Source organism: Prunus persica, chromosome G4, assembly GCF_000346465.2.
Source record: "Prunus persica cultivar Lovell chromosome G4, Prunus_persica_NCBIv2, whole genome shotgun sequence".
Taxonomy (NCBI): Eukaryota; Viridiplantae; Streptophyta; class Magnoliopsida; order Rosales; family Rosaceae; genus Prunus; species Prunus persica.
The window spans coordinates 18378678-18401133 of NC_034012.1; the positions used below are offsets into that span (position 1 = coordinate 18378678).

Sequence of the window (22456 nt, forward strand, 5' to 3'; positions counted from 1 at the left end):
ATGTCCCCTGAAACAAAACAATTTTGGAAGCTAGAACGAAGGGATGTTATGAGACGAAGACTTTTTCATGACGATGGACCTAGCAACACGGATTGGTTAAATGATGGAAACCATTAAAATAGTTTGTTTGCCTTTCATGTCTTAGTTTACTTGCCTTTGATTTCATTGTATATTTTTTTTGTTTAATTCATGTATTTTATTTTATTATTAGTTGTATTGCTTTTCTTTTAGTCAATAAAGAAAATATTCAACAAAAATCCTTTTTATTCAAAACATACCATACATAAAAAAACAAACCACAACCAAAGCATAAAAAAAATAAACAAACCACAACCAAAGCATAAAAAATATTATCCGAAAATATTATTCAAATTAATTGTTTAAGTAAACAAAGTTGTGAAAAAAACAAAAAAATGAATAGTATTTGTCATGGCAAGCCCCCAACTGCTGGAAACACATTTTGCTGGAGGGAGCTAGGGCAGCCACTATTCACGTGAATAGTGGCTGCCCTAGGGCTCATCTTGCCATGGCAAGAGGCAACTGATGGAAATGCTCTTAGGGGTCACACTTGTAAGTTGCAACGCAGCAAACTCGCCCATGACATAGCAATTTGCTTCCTTGTTAAAGGAGAGCACCCATGTTTTGCAATTGAAAAAATAAAAAATAATAAACTATTGTATTAGCAAAAGAAGGAAGTGTTTAGAATAATTTGCAAGGACTTGTAGTTCAAGTGTCATTTAGCTTTCTGCTTTTAGGTTTTTTTTTTAAATTTAAAAAATTCATAAAAAATTATAAAAAGATCATAAAAATACATTGAAAATTGCTACAAACTCCTTACAACATTATCCTTGACTATCAAACCCCAAAAATCAATTTTGGCATAGGAAAATTGAAAAATTATGATTAGTGGAAGAGTTCGAGGAAGTTTAATGATCTTCAAGTTAGTGTCAAATTTGATTTGAGAATTTTGTTTAAAATTTTCATATAAGTCAAAGTTGGATTTTAGAGCTTCAAAGATGAAAATGTCACAAGGAGTTTGTAGGATTTTTTTTTGCGTATTTTTTTGATTTTTTGTTCTTCTCATTGAACATTTAGATGCCAACTAAACCAACAAGTTTTTTTTATATTCCAATTGAACATCTCACTGCTAAAATGAAATAGGGTTTAGCATATCTATGCAACATGACTTAAAATATTTAGGGAATAACACATGCAAACAAGGACCAAAAGCATCTTTTAGGAGTATGTGCCTTGTGAGTGGTTTGTGAATCTGTTTGGGATGTTTTCTGAAAGATTTGTGAAGATCTGTCGCTGTCATGGTGGTAGAATATGAATGAATCTGTAAGTGGAATGTTGTCATGAGAGGAAGAAAATCTGGTATCCATAATGCAATTTCCTTACACAGGTTACAAGAACAATGGTCAACCAGTTCGGATACATACACGAACAATACTACAAACCTGCAACCCAAAACAAAGAAAACCAGCTCAATGATGAAAAACATACATGGACAATACATCAAATTTATTGACACAATCAGCCAACTACAAAACGGGATGAGAGCTGGCGGATGCATAAATGTCAAATTCATCCATCAAGGACACGATCGGACTAGATTGTGTATTCGGCATGCTCTGAGTTGTGTCGTCATTGTTTCCAGGTAAAGAACTGCATCATTACAACACAGAATGAGAACTTACTATGAAAGCACTCATGTGGAAGATTAAAAAAAATATTAATTTGCATTTCGGACTAGTTAATCAATGTAGGACAATTGTGTCTATCATGATGAACCGACCTACACTCGGTACACCATCGTTTCAATTGGTCCATTGCCTTCTCTTTGCCTTTCACTCTTACTCGAAGTGGATCCATTAAAGTAACTGTTTGAGAATCGCTGGCCACGGCTTTACCACTTCCTTGTGCATGCCCAATTTCCTGCCCCATAGACTCTATCTTTTCCTGCACACCCTGTAAAGTTTCTAAGAGTAGCTTCCCAGCTTCCTCGGACATTGATGCAGAATCAATTAGAGTAATGGCCAGTTTAGACAACGTAGATCTCCTCATTAAAACACACCTATCAACGTGATCTTTAATTTTAATGGCATCACGATCAAACACCAACGCAGACTTCGCTTTTTGCATCCACCTTTTTAATAAATACTGATCTGGCAAATATTCGACTTGCTCATGTTTTAGAAAAGCCAATACATGCCTGCATGGAATTCCACAAGATTCCAAGTGTTTGCAACTGCAAGAAGCTAGATCAGCGGATACATCATACACAACTTCTTTGACTTTAGAAACCCCGGGTTTTATCCTCTCAGTTACTTTATAAACCCTTTGTCTATCATCCGACGTTGTACACTGAAGAAAACATTTAAGGCTCTTCAATTCTTCCTTCTGAAACTTTTGATACAGTGCCTTTGTATACAAGGCTGCCACCTGGGTTTCCATTGACGTCTCCAAAAGGCTTGCAGGTTTTTCATTACAGTCAACATGATCGGCATATAACTCCTCATGCCGCTGCTTAGCAAGACCTCGTTCAAATCGTACTACGAAATCCATCAACGAATTCTTTCGTGAAACATATGGCTTGAAGAAAGCATGTGAGCTTTCAGGTTGCTTACTACTCAACATTCCAGCGGAGAAAACATGTTTCACATAGGCTGGAACCCACTTATCACGCAAATCATAAATTGAACTCAACCAAGGATGATCATTTAATCCATTTTCTGTAATCAAGGTAAGCCATTTTGATTCAAATTCTATTGTTGTGTCTATATCCCACATGCAAGCATTTAAATATGAGAATCTGTCTCTGAGGGTTGGGGGATTTACCTTTTCAGAAAATTTGTTCAAAATATGCCATATGCATAATCTATGATATGTAGTTGGGAGAGCTTGCACAATCGCCTTTGTCATGGCTGCATCGTGATCCGTAATGATCATTTTGGGTGGTGGACCGGGCATGGCATTCTTAAATTGGTCAAATAACCACACAAAAGATTCGGTGGTTTCTTTACTTAAGAAAGCACATGCAAGGATAATTGTCTGCCCATGATTATTCACCCCTATTAACGGCGCAAATACCAATCCATAACGATTCGTGTTATATGTTGTATCAAACACAATCACATCTCCATAGAATTTATAAGCTCGTCTAGATGTTGAATCTGCCCAAAACAAATTAGTCAGCTTTCCACTAGAATCTGCCTCCATCTTGAAATAAAAAGACTCGCTCTTTCTTTTCTCAGCCCCAAAATGCTCACTCAGCAGCTCAACATCATGCTCCAGCAGTTGCGTGCGCATGTTCGTTTCCCAATCGTAGAAATCTTTATTTATACACCCAATGTTTTCCATTCCTCCTGCTTGTACCTCAAGATTACTTACTGGTTGATGAGTAGGTGTATTAACTACACCAAGTTGGTCAATTTTGAGTGCTTTTCTTGATTCTCTAACATCACGGTGAGATCTCAACAAATGCACCTTATCTGGGGTTGTCAATGAATGGTTGTGTACCTCTTCAAACAACGAAATAGAATACTTGTTAGACTCATGACACTTCACAACCCCAATCCTAGCCTTGCAATCTTGTCGTACTTTGACTCTGCGTCTTTTCCTTACCCTGCCTTCTGCTTCGGGTCTACAATACGTACCTTGTTTAGAACATACATATTCTTTCCTTTTTATCTCCCCCGTGAGTCTATCCTTTTTACTTGAATGACTGCGTATGCTGAATCCTGCCTTCTCTGCATAATTATTATAGAAATTATAAACATCTTGAAGTGAATCGAACTCTTTCCCAACTTCTGGTATGGACTCAGTATTGAGTTTGGGTATAACACAAATGTCAGGATCCACACCATCACCATCTGCATCGCTACTATCAGTTGAGTCCCACACACATACATTCTCATCCATTCTCCCAACAGATTTCGATATTAACCTGAATATGACATCAATTTAAAACCACATCAGTCTATTCAAATCCCCTTAATGAGTTGCAAAGTCAAATGAATCATAATACGTACTAATTAAACTTAATAACATATTATGAAACATAGTCCAGACCCGTGACTTTTCTACCTTCAAGCTAGTATCAACCTCTCTTTCCTTTTAAGTATGATTCTCTGGTTTGGGTGCAGGATGGAACCTTTTCTGAAAGCTGCTTCCAGTTCAGTTGCATTGCCGCTACCCCTTGTATTCCAGCACCATTCTTAAAAAACATGAAAAATCCATCATGATTTTGTTCCAGCAACTTTTATACATAAATGTTATCCATTAATATAACTTGAATGAAATAATACCAATTACCAAGTATATTATGAATATACATGTAAAGACAATCATGCTGCGAATTAATAGTGCTCAAACATTTGAAATGATTTCCAATATATAATGAGTGGTTATTGTATAGCTAATGAAATTTGGGCACATATATATAGCTGCTAAGTATAATAGTGCTCAAACTATAGTAATTAATATAACTAATTAAAGCCCTACCAATCTAGAAGTATATAAGTTCTATATACTCTCTTTCATGCGTCTGTCACACCAAGTTTATCGTGTCTACTTTTCAAATTCAGCATCATATAGTAAGACCAACATAAAAGATAGTATCTATTACAAATACTTGGTATATACTACCATATCCAAAGAAACAACTCATGCACCCCTACAAACTGTACTGCATGTTGTTTTTCCAGAACCTCAAGAAGCTTGGACACAATCAACAATAGATTGATCTTCTTCTTCTACACAAGTTTTAGTATATACAGTATACCTTCTTTGTGTTTGGAACCAAACTCAACAATGCAGCGTACTTGCTATTCAACTAGACTGTCTGACGCTTCTCGGTGGCAAAGTGTTTGGTCCCCTTGACATATCTTCCTCTTCCAATAGGAACCCATTTCTTTGGAGAACTCCAAACTCCATTACCAAATTGCCTCCCATTTATTAATCCCATTTGTGTTGAGAGTGTTTGTCCCACATTGAAATGTTAAGGGACCTAGCCTGGGTTTATAAGGAGTTGGGCAACTCCCCCCATTGCCAATTGGTTTTGGGGTGGAACATCAACTTCCTTCATGGTATGGGTAAACCCCTCCTCCCATCCCCTCTCTTGCATCCCCATCACCACTATACTAAACAAAGGCCCATTTCTTGAGCCTGGCAAGCTGTACCCATGTGGGAAGGCAATTCCCTGAGCATCTAGCTAAGCTGAAAACAGTCGTTGCTGCATCCAATCATGAACACCATGAACGAAAATGCACTCATTGAGGCAATTCGTCAAACACCTTGGGGGCACATTTTTACGCCACATCCTAAAATCGAAGTCTAATGCAAACTACAACTAACGCATCATTAATAATCTCAAATTTGACATAGATGAAATCATTTACCTGTAAATGGAGTTTCAAAACTCAGCCTTCGATGTGGTTGCCGCCAAATCTTACCAAATCTTAGACCTCTTGTTTTTTGACAAAAGAAAAGGTTTCGAGCTCACAAGTTCAATCTCTAACTTGAAATCAAGCCGTCTAGTTTGATCATGCGGCTAATAATGCAGTCCGCATCTACCTAAGGTGCGTAATTTGTGGGGGAAATTTTGGTAATTTCAAGCCATGAGGACATTTTGGTAATTTCATGCCAGAAATACAACCACCACAAGTCTTTTACATATAACTGCTCGTTTCATCTTCTCTTTCCCTCCTCTGCTGTTACGCTCTCTCTCTCTCTCTCTTGCTCATGGCTTCCAGACTCTCACTCATTTCCATTCCCAATCTTCCAACCCCAGCTAGAACATTCCCAAAACACCCTCAACAAATACCTCTTTTTTCTCTTCCACCTCATAGTTTTCATGTAAATCCCTCCTTCAATTCGAGGACCATTTCGAGCTCTAATGGAGGATCATCGCCAGCACTTCATGCTGTCCAAGAGGAAGTGACCACCAGTTCAGATTCCACCAGTGATTCCAAAACTGCCCCTTCCTCCTCTTCCAAGGTCGTTCTCGTCATTGGAGGCACCGGCGGTGTTGGTATTTTCACTTGTTCCTTCTCTCGTTTGTAGCTCTTCATTTGCTTATAGTGCTCTTTATATGTATATATGTATATATGTATATATTTCTTTTGCTTCTGAATTTTTTTCGAATTCCGTTGAGGGGTTTGTGTAATTGCTGTTTCTTTATGTGGGTTATATAGCAAAATGAGTCTTGTGATTGTGGAAATGCTTGTGAAGTATGTGAACTTAAATCAAACAATTATTCCTCTTTTTGGGACGCAGGTTTGAGTAAATGATACGGTTTTCCTCCAAGGTTTTTAGTTTTGCACATACCCTTTTGTGAATTTTATTGGGAACTTTGTAAATTTTGGTGCTTTGTTAATCTCATTTCAGGTCAGCTGGTAGTGGCTTCGTTGCTCAACCGGAATATCAAGGCCCGCCTATTATTGCGTGACCCTGAGAAAGCAACTACGTTGTTTGGTGAACAAGATGAAGAGAAATTGCAGGTACCAATTTCTGTGTAAGTAATTATTCAAGAGATCTCTATCACTCAAATATTTGCTATATTTCTGTTAAGTTAAAGCATCGAACCTGAAATCAATTGACTTTAGGTGTTGAGGCCCTATGATTTTATTTATTAAGATGCAAAGTTGTGACTGAACTGAGCCCTGGATTTATTAGAGGTGAGAAGGTGTCATTTGACATCTGGATTAATATTCTCAGCAATGTCTTCTTTCAGCTTAGTTTTAGAGCATAAATACATTTTCTTTTATTAAAACTTGTTTCCTTTCCTGAGGAGTGGGTATCATAGCTCTATAAAAACTTGATAGGTCTTCAAAGGAGACACTCGGAATGCAGACGATCTAGATCCATCTATTTTTGAGGTTTGCGCTTTTACCATCTATTTTTGAGGTTTGCGCTTTTACTTTAGTTATGTATACTTTTTTTCCTATTTTCTGTATTGATAATGGGTCAAGGGTTAATGATTTCTGAATGAGTAATTTTAAAATGTCTTCTCTTTTAGGGAGTCACACATGTGATTTGCTGCACAGGAACTACGGCTTTTCCTTCGAAGCGGTGGGAAGGGGATAATACACCAGAAAGAGTTGGTTAGAGTTCTATTTTGAAATTTTAGCTTTATGAGTGAGCAAGTACTTGCATCTAAGGCATATGCATCATTTATTTTCTGTTTGGATATGGCAGGCTGAAAAACAGATTACATCTGGATAGATTAAATAGATGAGCTATACATGAACACGCACACAACCAAAGATTGCCTGCTCATTTATACATATGCTTTCCGCGCATTTGACTTATAAATTTTTTAATGAAGATTGGGAGGGCGTGAGAAATCTTGTATCTGTACTGCCTTCTTCGCTGCAGAGAGTTGTTCTTGTATCATCAGTAGGTGTAACCAAGTTCAATGAACTGCCTTGGAGGTAAGACAACTTATTTATGGATGTTGAGTTATAAAACCAGTGCCTTTCTTTTGGTTGAGTGAGCACTGGCAAGAAACTATGTTTAATGATTTAAGTAATATTAGGGGCCCTTAAATATTGTGTAGTTGGTTCTGAAATTTTCATAATTTCGTAATAAGATCCCAGCAAGGGAACTGTTGTAAACGAAACTTACTAGTTGAAGTTCTCAAGCATAGAAACAAAAAAGATTATTTTCCTCAGTGCAGAGAAATTTCAAAAATAGTTGCATATTTTGAGACCATAATGGTAAACCAAAGACTGATATAACATTTATTGGGATCAATATTCCTAGCATAAGAAAATTTAATTTTTTTTCTTAGATTAACCTTATTAGATCTATTATCTAGAACATGTATAGGATTAGGGTTAAACCTTACACATAAGAAATAGGTTTGGTTATCAATTGAGAGAAGCTCCACATGCACAATGTATGGGTTGCACATCCACCTCTAGGCCTGCATTCTCCAAGCATGCCTTTGCACCAATGGCTCCTCCGATGCGTCAAGCAATACCTCCATGCTATTACGGCTCCAAAAAGGTTTTTGGTTATGCCACCAGTCTCCACAAACTGATGCACACACAAGGATCACCAGGTTTATCTTGTCTAGACTTCCAAAGTGAGCTCCTCGCCGATTTCCTTAAAGAAAGTATCTTCACAAGGAGAAGATGAAGAGAGCAAAGTGTGGCCTCAATTTGGTGAATAAGGTTGCTAACTTTACCCTTCTTCATGCCTTTTTATTTGTAATGGAATGGAGGAAGGGACTGCAACAGTCCCTTCCTTATAGGAGACATGCTAGTTGTAGGGATAAGGAAAGTATCCAGTGGCTTGATTCTGGTTCTAGGCACTTTACTGGCTTATGCAGCACATGTAGCTCATACAGTCACGTGGGTACCTAGAATTCATGTATTGGGTAAATACATGGTCGTTAGGTGATTAACAATGGTTCAATGTAATATACCAACAAAATAATAATAATTATAATAATAATGGTTCAGCGTATGCATGGGTTCATTGTATGGCACAAAGCAATGCATTACATTTAATAGGCAGTCTCATAGACCTCCACATAAGGCTTGTGGACCCTTCTTTTGAGCCATGAATAAATTTACAGAAAATTTCAGCGAAGCTTATGTATTTCTCTAGGACTGTGGTGCAACCCATCCTAGGTGCAATGCCCAGAGACCTACAGGTGTGGTGCTAGTAGCTTCTACCTTACCTACTTACAATTTGTAGCAATCAAAGGCCAAAATTCCTGTCCTACATCATGAGAGAGAGAGAGAGAGAGAGAGAGAGAGAGAGAGAGAGAGAGAGAGAGAGAGAGAGCTTAAAAGACAATATTGTTCTTTTACAAAATGGTGCTCAGAGCAATTAAAAATTATTTCTTAGTCATAGTGCAGATACAATATTGTGCCTGTGCTGTTCTTCAGGATTAATGTAGGGGTTTTTATATCTCTTATCGTTATGGCTTTGAACAGTTTGAAAGTGTCACGTAAGCTTAATTCTGAACTATACCATCTTGTACATCCAACTAGTTCACAATGAAGTGGTTTTTCAATCTTCTATTTCTTTCTCACATGGATTAATTATTCAAATTTTTTTATTTTTGTAGCATTATGAACCTTTTTGGTGTTCTCAAATATAAGAAGATGGGGGAGGATATTCTTCGTAATTCTGGTCTATCATTTACTATAATCAGGTTTGTGTAAATTAGTTATGTAACTTTTTTTATTACTGAGAAACCAAAAAACTATCATAGTAATTATGGCAGGCTTCCGCTTAGAGCAAAGCAGCTTTATATCCCTAAAATTGTTGCTTATATTGTATTTATACTTTTTGCTTTGCAGACCTGGTAGATTGACAGATGGACCTTACACATCATATGATCTTAATACATTGCTGAAAGCTACAGCTGGCCAACGACGTGCAGTCCTAATAGGTCAAGGTACACTATCAATTTTCAACGAGCATTGCATAGATAGATTGCAGGTTCAGTTCTTAAGGCTCAATTATAGGTCCTATGGTCTTACACCAAAAATTTAGTCTTAGCACTGCAAAATCTTAAGAAATGCCAAACGGATGAAGGCCGCTCTGTAAATTGAGCTAATGGAACTAAATCACTAGCTAACGATCACTACCTTAACATGGCCAACTGGTACAAAAGCTGTTTTGGCTGGAAAGAAAATTGTTAACATTGTTTTAGCATGAACCACAAAGAGAGAGGGAGGAGGAGGGGAAGGGTTGAATATTGGAAACTGCTATTTTAAAACATTAGAGTAGGGACGATGGGCAATTATGAGTAGTATTACTTTGTTTGCTTATTTCATCAAATGTTACCTTTAGGGGTTTTGATGCCACTGACTTGCTATTCGAAACAGTTTATTCAGTTATTGTTGTCGTTAATGTCAAAATAAGAAAAGGGAATACAAGGTTCCATGATACTTTGGGATGGGCATTGTTCATAAGTTTTCATATACCTTCACATGAATGTTGCTGCTGTTTAGATTTGTTTGTCCCAGGCTCTCTGAAACCTAATATAATCGATGCTCCCTTACTAGGTGAACCTGGTTCTGAGAACATTGCTCAAAAGCTTAGTAACTAATTTCGCATCAAGTGACACATTGAACCTTAAATTTGTGGGAAGGCTTAATTTAGTTGAGTTGAATATATGGAGATTTAAATAAATAATTGTTGAATGAATTTTCCACAAGATACCAATATATTAGATTTTCCTGTCATACATGCAAATTCTTCTGGTTTAGGCAGGGATCATCTTGTCTGTGTACATGATTTTGGGATGTGGTGTTAACTAAATTCCTTCCTATCTTATGTCTTTATCTTAATGGGTTTAATCATTTATGGGATCCAGGAGATAAACTAGTTGGAGAGGTTAGCAGACTTGTTGTTGCTGAAGCTTGCATACAGGCATTGGACATAGAATGTACTGAAGGAAAAACTTTTGAAGTTAACTCAGTTGAGGTAATTTTCCGGATATGATTGTAGTCTTGCAGAATATAGAGGGGTAAACGTACAATGTATGTCTGGCTTTGCTTTTCAACGCCCCTTGGCATTTTAACTCAGAATTCAGTCTTTACTTTATTGATGTTTGGGAATGAACTTGAATTTATAGGGATGAAGGGAAGTTAGACGATTTGCTTGCTTGCCTTTATTCTTTCCTCTCTTTCCTTTTCTCCTTGGTTTAGAGAAGTACACTGCTTTTGACTCCTTGCCATTTGGAACACATTTGATATCGTTGCATAGTTCATTGGAGACCTAGGGGCATGTGATATAGAGAAAACATGGAGGCCAGTGTTTATGTTAGACCCGTATATGAATTAATTCCAATTAACCCTACCATATTCTGATGCTTTGAAGAAGTTCTTTCCAGTAGTAAAATCTAGTACTGTGCAGGGAGAAGGTCCAGGAAGCGATCAACAAAAGTGGAGGGAATTATTCAAAGCTGCCCAAGCTCAATAACAGCACTCTGCTTCTAATTCATGCATGTATACTATGAATTGCTTGAAAACAAGAAATATAAGCAATGATCTGTCTGTCTATATATTGTACATAATCACTATGCAATATTTCAATTTAGATCTGTAAATTTTGTCTAATTTCCTTCACTTTTTTTTACAGTTATGTATGCTCATTTCAACCTGTAAAAGTGATCACATTTCCCAAATGTTGCACATTGAAAAGTAGTATATCTTGTGGCTTTTATCTGAGTTCTTTGGTACCATTTCTTTGCAAGTTTTTGTTTTTGGCTTTGCCTTCAAGGCACGGTTCAGTTCTTCTTATATGAATGACAGAATATGATTGAACTGCACAAAGTAAAACTGGCCCAACCTTGTCACTAAAATAATTGAACTGCACAACACAGAGTCCGATTAGCGTTTTCTGTTTTAGCAAAAGTAATTACTATATACAACATCTGCATTCCAAAAGAAGAAAGGAAAAACATCCACAAAGGGAAAACAAGTGCAACAGATTGGAACACAAAACTGCAATCTAATTTTCAAAACTGTTACTAATAAATTCTCCTTTCCCATCCCAAGGGCGACTTTCAAAAGACTTTCCAATTATACTGCGACTCTGATTTATAGTCCCGTCCTCGCAGCAGTACTCAGGAAAGTAATCTAGGAAGCTTTTGCTTCCTAGTTCATCAATTCCATTAAAGAGGAAGTTCACCAGCAAGTCCTAGAGATTATTTTAAGTCAGAAACTGCACTCATGTAACAAAATCAAACTCATCAATGTCCAATACCTTTGCTTGTGTCTCCCCAATCAACTTTTTTAGAAGTCCATGCCCAGGATCCTGATGTCACATGTTGTCTCAACAAAATAAGTCACAAAAACAGATAATAGGGGATTAAGCTATAAAAGTCAAAGGCAATCAAGAGAGCCACCATAACTATCATTTGATATCTAAAAATTCTTTTAAAAAAATAATTTTCTATTATAATTTAACTTATTAGATAGAATAAATTTTTTTTTTGGGTACAACTTGTTTGGTATAATTGAAAATACTGAATTTCCATTATGAATTCAACAACAGTTCTGTTCTGAAGGCCCTATAAGTGAGACTGAACAGCTTTCAGAACAATATGCACTGGTCTATTATTTTATTCTTCATACTCTTATGATACTTTCAGTGATGCATCTAAAACATTCGAAGAAAATAATTGCTTTCCTTTTCTTTGTTCTTTTAACTTAAAACACTGAATTTTTAGATTTGAGAGTGAGTAAACCAAAGACATGAACCATGACTTCCCAAAAAATCCGTTCCAAGGTCCTAATATGAATCACAAGGAATCCATACACAAGAAAGGATGCATGTAACAATAAACCTGGCAAAGAGAATTAATCACCTTCTCTGCTCTCCATGTTAGATATCTATGTTGTGCTTCACGGTTACACATAATTTTAGAGGCATTTGTCTCCACTACTGCTTGGTCCATCAGCTCAAGCCACGCCTGCAGGAGCAAGAGGAAGTTCTAACACATGACAACTTGGAATTCTACAGTTTAATTGATATAGGAAGTACCATATAAATGTTGATATTCAATTCCACTTAGCAGAGAGAAAATATCATAAACAAAAATTTTGGGACATAAAAGCCATCAAACATAACCTTGTAATAATCCATGAATGCAGAATATAAAACATCATATTTGTAGGAGCTTGATGTAAATCTTGTCCATATCACAATTGGTGAAAAAAATTTTAATGACTCGCTAGTAAGCTTTCCTCCCCAGGGTAAAAGCTGCACGAAATCTGTGTTCAGTCATGATGCCATATCTTTTAGAAAGGATATGAAAATAACCACGGGATCAGCATTTACATTATATGTTCTAGTTCGAATCATTCTACTTACCTCAGCATATTTAAGGCCAAGAGGTATTAGGCCTTTATAGTATTTTTCTTTGTAATCTCTTTGACTGATGACATCATGCAAGGGATTGAGGTCCCTATAAATGATCAATTACGGGTAAGCTGCAAATTTAAAGTATTCCATATTTATACATGATACCAAAACGGCTTCAGTGAGAAAAATATAGTTATGATGTACTAAAATTATCAATTTGAGAACAAAAACATACTGTAAGTGTCATTCGGCATCAAAAGAGAGTAAATGGTGGAGTTTCTAGATGCAGCACGCCCAACACGAACAAAAAAAGACCAATAATTTATCAATGTATCACAACAGAAAGTTGGACTTCTTTTCTATATATAGATGTACTAAAGTTCGAGCTAATTTATAGCAAAATATGTATCTGGATAGCCAGATGTTGCAAAAGCATTGAATAGTAAAGTATAACATCATGTCAGCATTACCTACTCATGTACAATGGGAATTACTTTTCATTTTTCTATTGAGTTTTACTACATATTTTTAGAACAGTAACTTGGTTGGGATATTTCTCAGTTGAGGGAAGACAACACTATCAGTAATGATGTTTAAGATTAACGTAATGATATTGTCATAAAAGAACCGTAGTCCTATGATTACTTTTAAACAATTAATAAATAAGAGCTTACAGAACAACTATGTTCGTATTTGCACTGCTGAAGAAGTTGGCACAAAATATGGGCATATCAAATTCTGGTTCTGGGAAGACAGCAAAATCCAAAACCTGCACATGATTTACGATACAACAGTTATTGGCAGTGCAAAGTGTGAAATGTGTCATAGATCTTAACAAAATATACAATATATGCACATGCTTTGAGGAAGGCCTGTCAATCGAGGTTTCCAAACCTAATCTCATCAAGCCTACAGATTCTCAGGCCATGACCAAGATCTTACTAATTCTCAGATCATCTCCTAGCAGCTTCAGCTTTTAAATTCATTGGTTATTTATCAATTATTATAGTATTAGAGCAAAATATCATGTTATCAATTATTCATTGGTTACTTTTAATTCATGGTCCATGTAATGTGTACATTGAAACTTGAAATCGATAATTTCACCATCTCCTAACTAGTTATCAGTTGGAACAAATAACTAAACCTTCAGGAGACATACTTTCTACTAGCCTAACTTCCAATGTTTTCTCTTATTGTTTATGTGATATCAGATATTTGAGTACAGATTATGGGGATACCAATTGAAATTACATTTATATATATATATTTTTTTCCTACTAGAATAGTAATATGTGAACTGTCACTTACAGGAAAAACAAAAATAACTAAAAGGAAAAATAATCACATGAAAAATCTTGAACTTTGAGACAGAAAATTTCAATAACAATATGGCTTCAACTCAGTTTACGGTTCACTTTCTAATTCTAATTGCTAAACAAAATCATGTGATACTCTAGTACCTTCATAGTGTCAAGAGTGAGAAATATTCTCGCATGACAACGTAAATTTAACGCTGAAACTAGTCAGTAACCAAATTACCGTAGATAAAAACCAATCAGCCTCTTGTCAAGAAAATGAGTATGAATGGGGCTACAACACATTGCACACACAACAATTTTGAAGAATATATGTATTATCCTATAGATGATTTCCAACTGATCTGTAAGAGATTTCATCCATCAATTCAACAAGCAACCCCCAAATGAACTATCTTTATTTTAATATGCAGGTGACAACATTTTGAAAATATAACAATGGTAGAGTACTAGGTAGTTGACATCATTGCACCAGTATTATAGCATTAACAAATAAAACAAAACAAAATTATTAAATCAAATGGAGTCACTGTGAGCTCTTCTATAGCTCACAATATAGCTTAAACAAAGTGACAAATTACAGCATGATACCTGCATTGTTTGACTCTCAATGCAAAGGCTACGCAGAAGCCTAACTTTAGTAGCTTCGAATGACAACATTTCAATCTCTGATTTACCATCCATTGAGATCCTAGAATTATATCTTTCCTGACAAGACACAATGGAATGCTAGTCATGAATAGCAGAAATAATAAACATGATGACAGGTAATAATCATTGGTGAAATATTCACAATTGTATATACTATCACAGCATCAAAGAGTTCTCAAAAATGAAAAAGTTAAATAGTTCAAGAAATGGCCAACATGAAATTGCAAACCTTTTGAAAGCTGATCTAGTCCAAATAATGCATAAGAAAAAGCTGCATAAAATCAATACAATTGAATTCTATTCTTGGTGAATTGCATCTACAATCAATGTTCCATCAGCTAACATGTCAATGTCATGTTCTGAGGATACAATTCTATTTTTGACAGGATTTGGATAATCGAATACTACGGTGCTTTCAGCCAACTATGTTCACACAGTGAAAGATAGAGAAGTGTACCAAGAAAGCGCATGCTTAAGCATAATTTTTTTTATTATGAAACAGAACTTAGTAATAAAAACAATAAAACACAGTACAAATACTCGGTGATTTTTGGAAATGTTGAGAAAAAAAAATCAACCACCAATCAGGACGAGCCACATAAAGCCAAAATAGTCCTCTTCAACTATAGGACTGAATGACCTGACCACCTACCCTAGCACCCTAGACAATGCCTCTCACCTTGGTCGAGGATGATCACCTTGGGTGTCGCCAAAAGGAAAAGATGGTAGCTTGACCTGAGGTCAATCTTGATTTGAGCACTCGCAATGCTCACATCTTAGGTCCCAAATACTAGCTCAACCTGAATACTCAGGCCTAGCACTAGCTGTATGCCTGAGGTCCCAAGCCCCTTCTGGCCCTTTAATCATAGATCAGACTCAAAGAAGAGATCCCTGAAACCTCAGAAAGGATCATCAGTTATGTGACTTGACACCCAATGGAAGGACTGAAAGCAGCTTCCAAACCAGACGCACAAATTGGGAGATTGTAGTTTGAAAGATTTGAACTCAACATCTTCCGACCACAAAAGCTATGTTGCTTTACCACTACTTCTAAAAACTTAAGCTATTAGAATGGGGGCCAAGAGATATTTTATATTCTAATACCAAGTATTCCTTTTCTCCCACATATGGTGAACAATCCGGTTAAATTAAGCACTTGTATTGGTGATGTATAATGATAATGATTATAAGGAATGACTTGGCACTCCACACCATTGGCAATCAGCAGCAGACAACATAGTAAGCTCAGTTAAAATATGGGAGGAAGCTGCTCGATTAAGTTCATTTATGACTTCCAAGCAAAGTCTGAAGTGTTTAGTAGTATTTTTCATATATTAGCTTCCAATAAGTGCATTTACTGATCTTCATACCATAAGTTCCCTATCTGCTTCTTCTCACGGATTAAGTCATCAGTTAAAAGGAACAACACCCACGAAATAATTTGATTATTGTACCAGAAAAGCATCAATTTATCTTTACATGCACAAATTAACGCACACAAAAACAAAAAGCACAAGACCGAATAATTTTTCAGAGGGCGATCCAGCAGCTGAGAACCAAAACCAGCATTTAGTAACTTGGAAATTTAAAAAAAAAAAAAAAAGATTTACTCATCCAAGTTTTTCAGTACCAAAAGGAACAATTCAAATCAAACCAATCTAAGAAGAACCCATATCAGTTTTAGGAGAGTACATACCTGCAAGGGAGAAGGTGCCAAATGGGTGTGGCGTTTGGTTTCATCCAAAGCAGAGTTAATGAATTTTTTGTAAGAAATTGCAGAGAGTTGGACAATGGGCATCTGCTGCTTCCTACTGCTACTGCAAATGCTACTAAATAATGCAGTTCTGATTAATGGTAAAGGTCTTTTGGGTACGCAAAAGCTTAAAGAAGAACAACATTCCATTGAAGAGAAAGAAAAACTTGCACTGAAGCATCCACCAACAGCAATATAATAAACCCCTCCTTGGGGGGTTTTAACTTTTAAGTCTTCCTTTTTCCTTCTTCTTTGAAGTTTTATTTTTATTTTTTTGTGCTGCTAAAGATAGTGAGGTTGGTTCTCAGTCTGTGCTCGGTTCAACTTTATCCAGTTACCGCTACAGCACTGCTCAATGCGTTAGAGCCATGAGAGCAGAAAATCTACTGGGAGACCCACCACGTATGTTGTGTCCCTTTCAATAATTAGGCCTACGTTTGCCTCATTCGAACCGTACATAACAAAACAAATAATAGGAAAAGCATTGTAACGCAACAACGAACCGTGCCTTTTATTTCAACAAATTGTTATTTTTTGAAGTCTTTATTTATAGATAATACTTGTAAAAATGTTATTTGAACACATTTTTTTTATCAAAATTATTTGAACAATACTATTAATTAACCACATTAGCTCACCACATGATGTGACAACTTATGTGATAATGACAAGTTAATTAATGAATAAAAGAAAAAAAGGGTATAAAAAAAAAAAAATAGGCTAAGCGTAAATTGATATGCTGATATCGTAAATAAGGACCAATAAGATAGAAAAAAGAAATCATAAATAAACACTGGTAATAAATAAGAGAATACTAAAGATTCGAGCCATAGAATTTCTCAATTCAGACACAAGGTACTTATTAGATCTAATAAAATTTGCTTATTGGAATTTAATTTTTCTAATTGGTACTAATAAAATAAATAAATAAAATTAGATATTAACCCAAAATTTCAAACATTCATTGGGCAAAACCTGGGTTTTTAAGATCAATTTGAGCCATTTTTGGGTTTATATAAAAATTTGAATTAATGGTCGTGATGATGTGTCAGATGATTGTTTGAGCTAGATAGGTTGATTTTTCTCAATGCCCATTATACCCCATTAATATCCATTTGTTATCTTTTTTACCAAAAGAAACATTTTCTCCATTCATCTATATATATAAAGCAAAAGGCAGAGAATGGTGAAACATTCAAAATACCAGAAAATGCCCTTTGTTAATTCAAACATTAAGAATTGAAATTATTAATTAAATGAGGATAATATGGTAAATTCACATTTTTTAATATTAAAAAAATTAAAATTAAAAACAAAATAAGATAATAGGTCCTACTTTTATGGAACATAACTACCCTGTTATCTTTTATTAATTCTAAAAATAAAATAAAAAAGAAAAAGAAAACCAATTGGCACATGCGTGAGCATGTGTCAAGGGGCTAGTCTATATATAAAAAGCAAAATGCAGAAAATGGTGAAACATTCAAAATACCAGAAAATGCCCTTGGTTAATGCAAACATTAAGAATTGAAATTATTTAAATGAGGATAATATGATAAATTCACATTTTTTTCATATTAAAAAAAATTAAAATTAAAAGAAAAATCAGATAATGGATCCTATTTTTATGGAACACAACTACCCATTACCTTTTTTAATTTTAAAATAAATTAAAATTTTTTTAAAAAAAAAAGCCTCTCGCAGGCGTGGAAGCGTGTGCAGAGAGGCTAGTTATGTAATTATTTACAAAACAACCATTTGTCAACCCTTAATTTTGGTATTATTTAATAAAAATGAGAAACAAACTAAATTTAGGTCAATATTTATTAGTTTAACATCTATATCTATATCTATATATATAAAGCAAAAGGCAGAGAATTGTGAAACATTCAAAATACCAGAAAATGCCCTTGGTTAATGCAAACATTAAGAATTAAAATTATTAATTAAATGAGGATAATATGGTAAATTCACAATTTTTCATATTAAAAAAAATTAAAATTAAAAGAAAATTCAGATAATGGATCCTATTTTTATGGAACACAACTATCCATTATCTTTTTTAATTCTAAAATAAATTTAAATTTTTTTAAAAAAAGCCTCTCGCTAGCGCAGAAGCGCGTGCAGAGAGGCTAGTATATATAAAGCAAAAGGCAGAGAATGGTGAAACATTCATAATACCATAAAATGCCCTTGGTTAATCCAAACATTAAGAATTAAAATTATTAATTAAATGAGGATAATATGATAAATTCACACCTTTTCATATTAAAAAAATTAAAATTAAAAGAAAAATCAGATAATGAATCCTATTTTTATGGAACACAACTACCCATTATCTTTTTTAAATCTAAAATAAATTTTAATTTAAAAAGCCTCTCATAGGCGCGGAAGCGAGTGCAGAGAGGCTAGTTTTTAATAAGAGTAATGTTACACTTGCTATATTTTTATCCCACATTTTTATACCACATGATGTGGCATGTCGATATCAATTAAATCAATGAAATGCTACTCTTACCACATTTTTATACCACATCTTTATACCATCTTATGTGGTAGTTGAGGTGGACAGCCACATCAAATAAAATTATTTTATGATTTATTCCAATATTTATTTTTCTAATTGTCTTAATTAAAATACACTTCATTGATTTAAGTGATGTGACATATAATATGGACATCCACATCATATGGTATAGAAATGTGGGATAAAAATGTGGTAAGTGTAACATTACTCGTATTTTAATAAAGAAAGTTTAATTAACGATTTTTTTAAAGTGTTAATAAATCATAAAAGAAAAGAAAATATTAAATAATTGTAATTGATGTGGTTGTCCACCTCATCTGCCACATAAGGTGGTATACAAATGTGGTAAGAGTAGCATTATTCTTTTAATAATGGTTACAAAACAATCATTTGTCAACCCTTAATTTTGGTATTATTTAATAAAAATGAGAAACAAACTAAATTTAGGTCAATATTTATTAGTTTAACATTTTTAATAAGAGTAATGTTACACTTGCTATATTTTTATTCCATATTTCTATACCACATGATGTGGCATGTCCATATCAATTAAATCAATGAAGTGTATTTTAATAAAGAAATTTTAATTAACAGTTTTTTTAAAGTGTTAATAAATCATAAAAGAAAAGAAAATATTAAATAATTTTAATTGATGTGGTTGTTGATCTCATCTGCCACATAAAGTGGTATGAGAATGTGGTAAGAGTAGCATTATTCTTTTAATAATGGTCACATTTAAGGTTGAGTAATGCTACTCTTACCACAGACCAACATGAGACTCCCGAACGGAGAGGAGGGTTTAGGGTTTTGGTAAAGGCGACTATAGTTTGGGGCACTCTGATCCCTTGGCTGTTGTCTGTGCCTTCTCGTCTTATACAAGGACATCACGATCAATCTTGATTCGTAAGCGGTGGATGCACTTCAATTAGAAAGGCGAGATTTTTACAAAGGTGGTTGCTTGCATAGCATGGACAGCTGAAGTATAAGCTACAGGATGGAGGAGTTGGAGAAAAAATTTGGTGCGAGACTACGTACATTTGTCTGAGAAAGAACGTGTTGGTATCTGTATCGACGAGACAGAATCCATTGATCCGCTAAAGGGCTCGCAATTTACCCTGGCAGCTAGGGTTGTGACACATAAAGTTGTGAGTCGAGAGAGTTTTATGGGAGTTTTTGCATGTCTGTGGCGAGGTATGGATGGGGTTTCGATAAAAGAAATTGGAGATGATAGATTCCTGATTCAGTTTGAGAATCTGAAGGATAAACTTCGAGTTGTGGAGATGGAACCATGGACTTTCCGCCATTGCTTAGTGGTTGTAGTCGAGGGTTCGACCTGGAATGGATGCTCGCAGTGTTGACCTGAGTCGTGCAGTGTTTTGGGTACAACTCCATGGCATACCTATTATGAACAAGACTACTATGGTGGCTCGGAAAATTGGGTCACTAATGGGGCAAGTGGTAGAGGTGGACCAGGCAGAAGGGGAGAAATGTATTAGGTAGTTTCTACGCATACGCACTCGGATGCCGATTGAACAACCTTTGATGCGCGGAGCTTTTGTGGAGTTTCCGGACGAGGGATCTATCTGGGTGCAATTTCGATATCAATACATCCTATAATATTGTTTTATTTGTGGGTGTCTAGGTCACCCTAGCAGAGTTTGTGTGGAGAAGCTTGAAAGACAGCAAGGGGGAGGAGTGGTGTCCACAGAGTGTTTAATTGTTGTCTCGGGATTGGAAGCTGAGGAAGATAGGAGGGATAGAAGACTCTGTACTAATGGCCCGCGGTCGCAGACTGACTCTTCAACTGACACCATGACAAGGGGGATGAGGTTTGAATGGCGACGACACAGAGAACCTCCATGGAGTAGGGAAGAGTAGGATTCCTGGAGTAGGGATAGAAGAAATAGAGGGCGTTGCAGCAATTGGAAAGATTTCAATGCTGCATATTGTAAGGCTTCTTCCAAGAGTGGTTTGTTGGTAGAAAGAATTCGAAATACCCACAAAGATGAGGAAATGAGTCGTAGAATTAGGGAAAAGGCTCAAAATGCTGGCCTCTTAGGGAGAATGGGTGAGCAATCTTTGGCTAATGAGCGTAGTGAGAATTTGATACAAGAGAATGTGTATGTTGGACAACAAGAACAAGGAGTAAATGAGAGTGAACTTAGAGAAACTGTTATAGTTTCTGAGGAAAATGGTTTGGGAATAGATTTAAACGTGGAGGTCATGGAAGGAGTTGGGGATGGTGTTGAGGGTTTGGAGAGAGTGGTGTACGCTCATTGTGAAGAGGATATACAAGATGAACATGTGCAACATGCTAGCTTAACACAAGGGTCTGATGCATTCAATTTGGGGCCACTCATTGAATAGCTGGGACAACAAAACAAGGCACAATATAGTAATGGCAGCATAAAATGGCTAGGGATGAGTTAACAAGATCTGGAGGGTGTCCCAAAGCGGATTCATTTATACCTAGCAGTGAAATTGCATCATCTTATCGTGGAAGGGTCAAATCATGCTATGCTATTACTACAAACTCAAGGTGTCCCAAAGCGGTGGCAGAAACAGTTCATTTATAACTCACGTTGGAACACTATTGATGGCTTTAGTCAAGTAGTTAAAGAGCAAGGGAGGAAGCAATTTGGGGGATCACAAAGCCTGCAGGTAGTTCAGAAATTACAGTGGGTTAGAAAAGGGATTTTGGATTGGTGACGAAGAGAGTGGCGGAGTTCACAAATTCGTGTTGATGTGTTGGAGGAGGCGTTACGTGAAGAGTATTAGACACCGCGTTTTGATGGGGAATGAATCCGAGGTTTAAGGAAGCTTCGGAAAAAAAAAAAAAACTAAATTCTTCCATTCTAAAGTATTTGTCAAGAGGAGAGCTAATAGGTTGTGTTGATGCGAAAAAATGGTTCCTGATGTATTTCGTCAACTTAGTGATTTTAGGCCTTCGGTAGGTGACTGTCCTCGGTAGATGTCCTACTGCAGAAGGGAGAGTACCTACAAAAGGTCACGTTCGGTAAGTCCTTAGGGTACCGGTGTGGTACCGGCCGAAGGCTCTCCGATGCTTAAGTAAGTACGGATTTAGTAATGTTTAACTGACAGATCAATCGATAGCGTACCGTTAGTTCTGATCCCCTCCTTTTGGGGATATGGGTCTCCTTATATAGGCCTTGGGAGGTGTGCACTGTGCTCATATTTCCGATGTGGGACTCTGGACATGGATTGTGAGCATGACACGTGTCTGATGGTAAAAGGGCCAAGATAGATGGCTTCGGTAGGGGGAATCCCGAAGGGGTTCTGTGATCAGTATCGATCCTGTCCACGTGTTCGGTGGTCATAGGCCGTTTATTTACGGTATAAATAGTAGTC

The 22456-nt window shown here is 36.0% G+C and overlaps 3 protein-coding genes across 3 annotated transcripts; 1 reads left to right on the forward strand and 2 right to left on the reverse strand.

Moving 5' to 3' along the window:
• Positions 1331-5561, reverse strand: LOC109948486 (protein FAR1-RELATED SEQUENCE 5-like). The gene is made up of 4 exons (XM_020561585.1): positions 5403-5561; positions 4090-4219; positions 1799-3949; positions 1331-1668 (listed from the first exon to the last, which is right to left on the reverse strand). Exons 3-4 carry the CDS (start codon positions 3922-3924, stop codon positions 1545-1547), a joined length of 2250 nt encoding a protein of 749 aa, XP_020417174.1. The 5' UTR covers positions 3925-3949; positions 4090-4219; positions 5403-5561; the 3' UTR covers positions 1331-1544.
• LOC18778560 (sanguinarine reductase) lies at positions 5680-11198 on the forward strand. The gene is made up of 9 exons (XM_007211508.2): positions 5680-6034; positions 6391-6503; positions 6828-6881; positions 7022-7106; positions 7331-7436; positions 9086-9172; positions 9321-9418; positions 10343-10452; positions 10885-11198. The coding sequence occupies exons 1-9, from the start codon at positions 5746-5748 to the stop codon at positions 10948-10950; spliced, it is 1008 nt and encodes a 335-aa protein (XP_007211570.1). The 5' UTR covers positions 5680-5745; the 3' UTR covers positions 10951-11198.
• Positions 11290-17016, reverse strand: LOC18778367 (phytochromobilin:ferredoxin oxidoreductase, chloroplastic). The gene is made up of 8 exons (XM_007211515.2): positions 16504-17016; positions 14748-14864; positions 13512-13606; positions 12847-12940; positions 12604-12735; positions 12341-12445; positions 11737-11787; positions 11290-11670 (listed from the first exon to the last, which is right to left on the reverse strand). Exons 1-8 carry the CDS (start codon positions 16708-16710, stop codon positions 11482-11484), a joined length of 990 nt encoding a protein of 329 aa, XP_007211577.1. The 5' UTR covers positions 16711-17016; the 3' UTR covers positions 11290-11481.

Excerpts from the sequence above, each read along its gene's own strand:
- LOC109948486 (XM_020561585.1), bottom strand. The coding sequence starts at position 3,924 with ATGGATGAGAATGTATGTGTGTGGGACTCAACTGATAGTAGCGATGCA. Across the intron at positions 1,669-1,798 it reads CGATGGTGTACCGAGTGTAG|TTCTTTACCTGGAAACAATG; the intron begins GTCGGTTCATCA and ends GTAATGATGCAG.
- LOC18778560 (XM_007211508.2), top strand. The coding sequence starts at position 5,746 with ATGGCTTCCAGACTCTCACTCATTTCCATTCCCAATCTTCCAACCCCA. Across the intron at positions 7,437-9,085 it reads TTCAATGAACTGCCTTGGAG|CATTATGAACCTTTTTGGTG; the intron begins GTAAGACAACTT and ends TTATTTTTGTAG. Across the intron at positions 9,173-9,320 it reads CTATCATTTACTATAATCAG|ACCTGGTAGATTGACAGATG; the intron begins GTTTGTGTAAAT and ends TTTGCTTTGCAG.
- LOC18778367 (XM_007211515.2), bottom strand. The coding sequence starts at position 16,710 with ATGGAATGTTGTTCTTCTTTAAGCTTTTGCGTACCCAAAAGACCTTTA. Across the intron at positions 12,736-12,846 it reads TTGGCCTTAAATATGCTGAG|CTTTTACCCTGGGGAGGAAA; the intron begins GTAAGTAGAATG and ends GATTTCGTGCAG. Across the intron at positions 11,671-11,736 it reads TTGGGGAGACACAAGCAAAG|GACTTGCTGGTGAACTTCCT; the intron begins GTATTGGACATT and ends AATAATCTCTAG.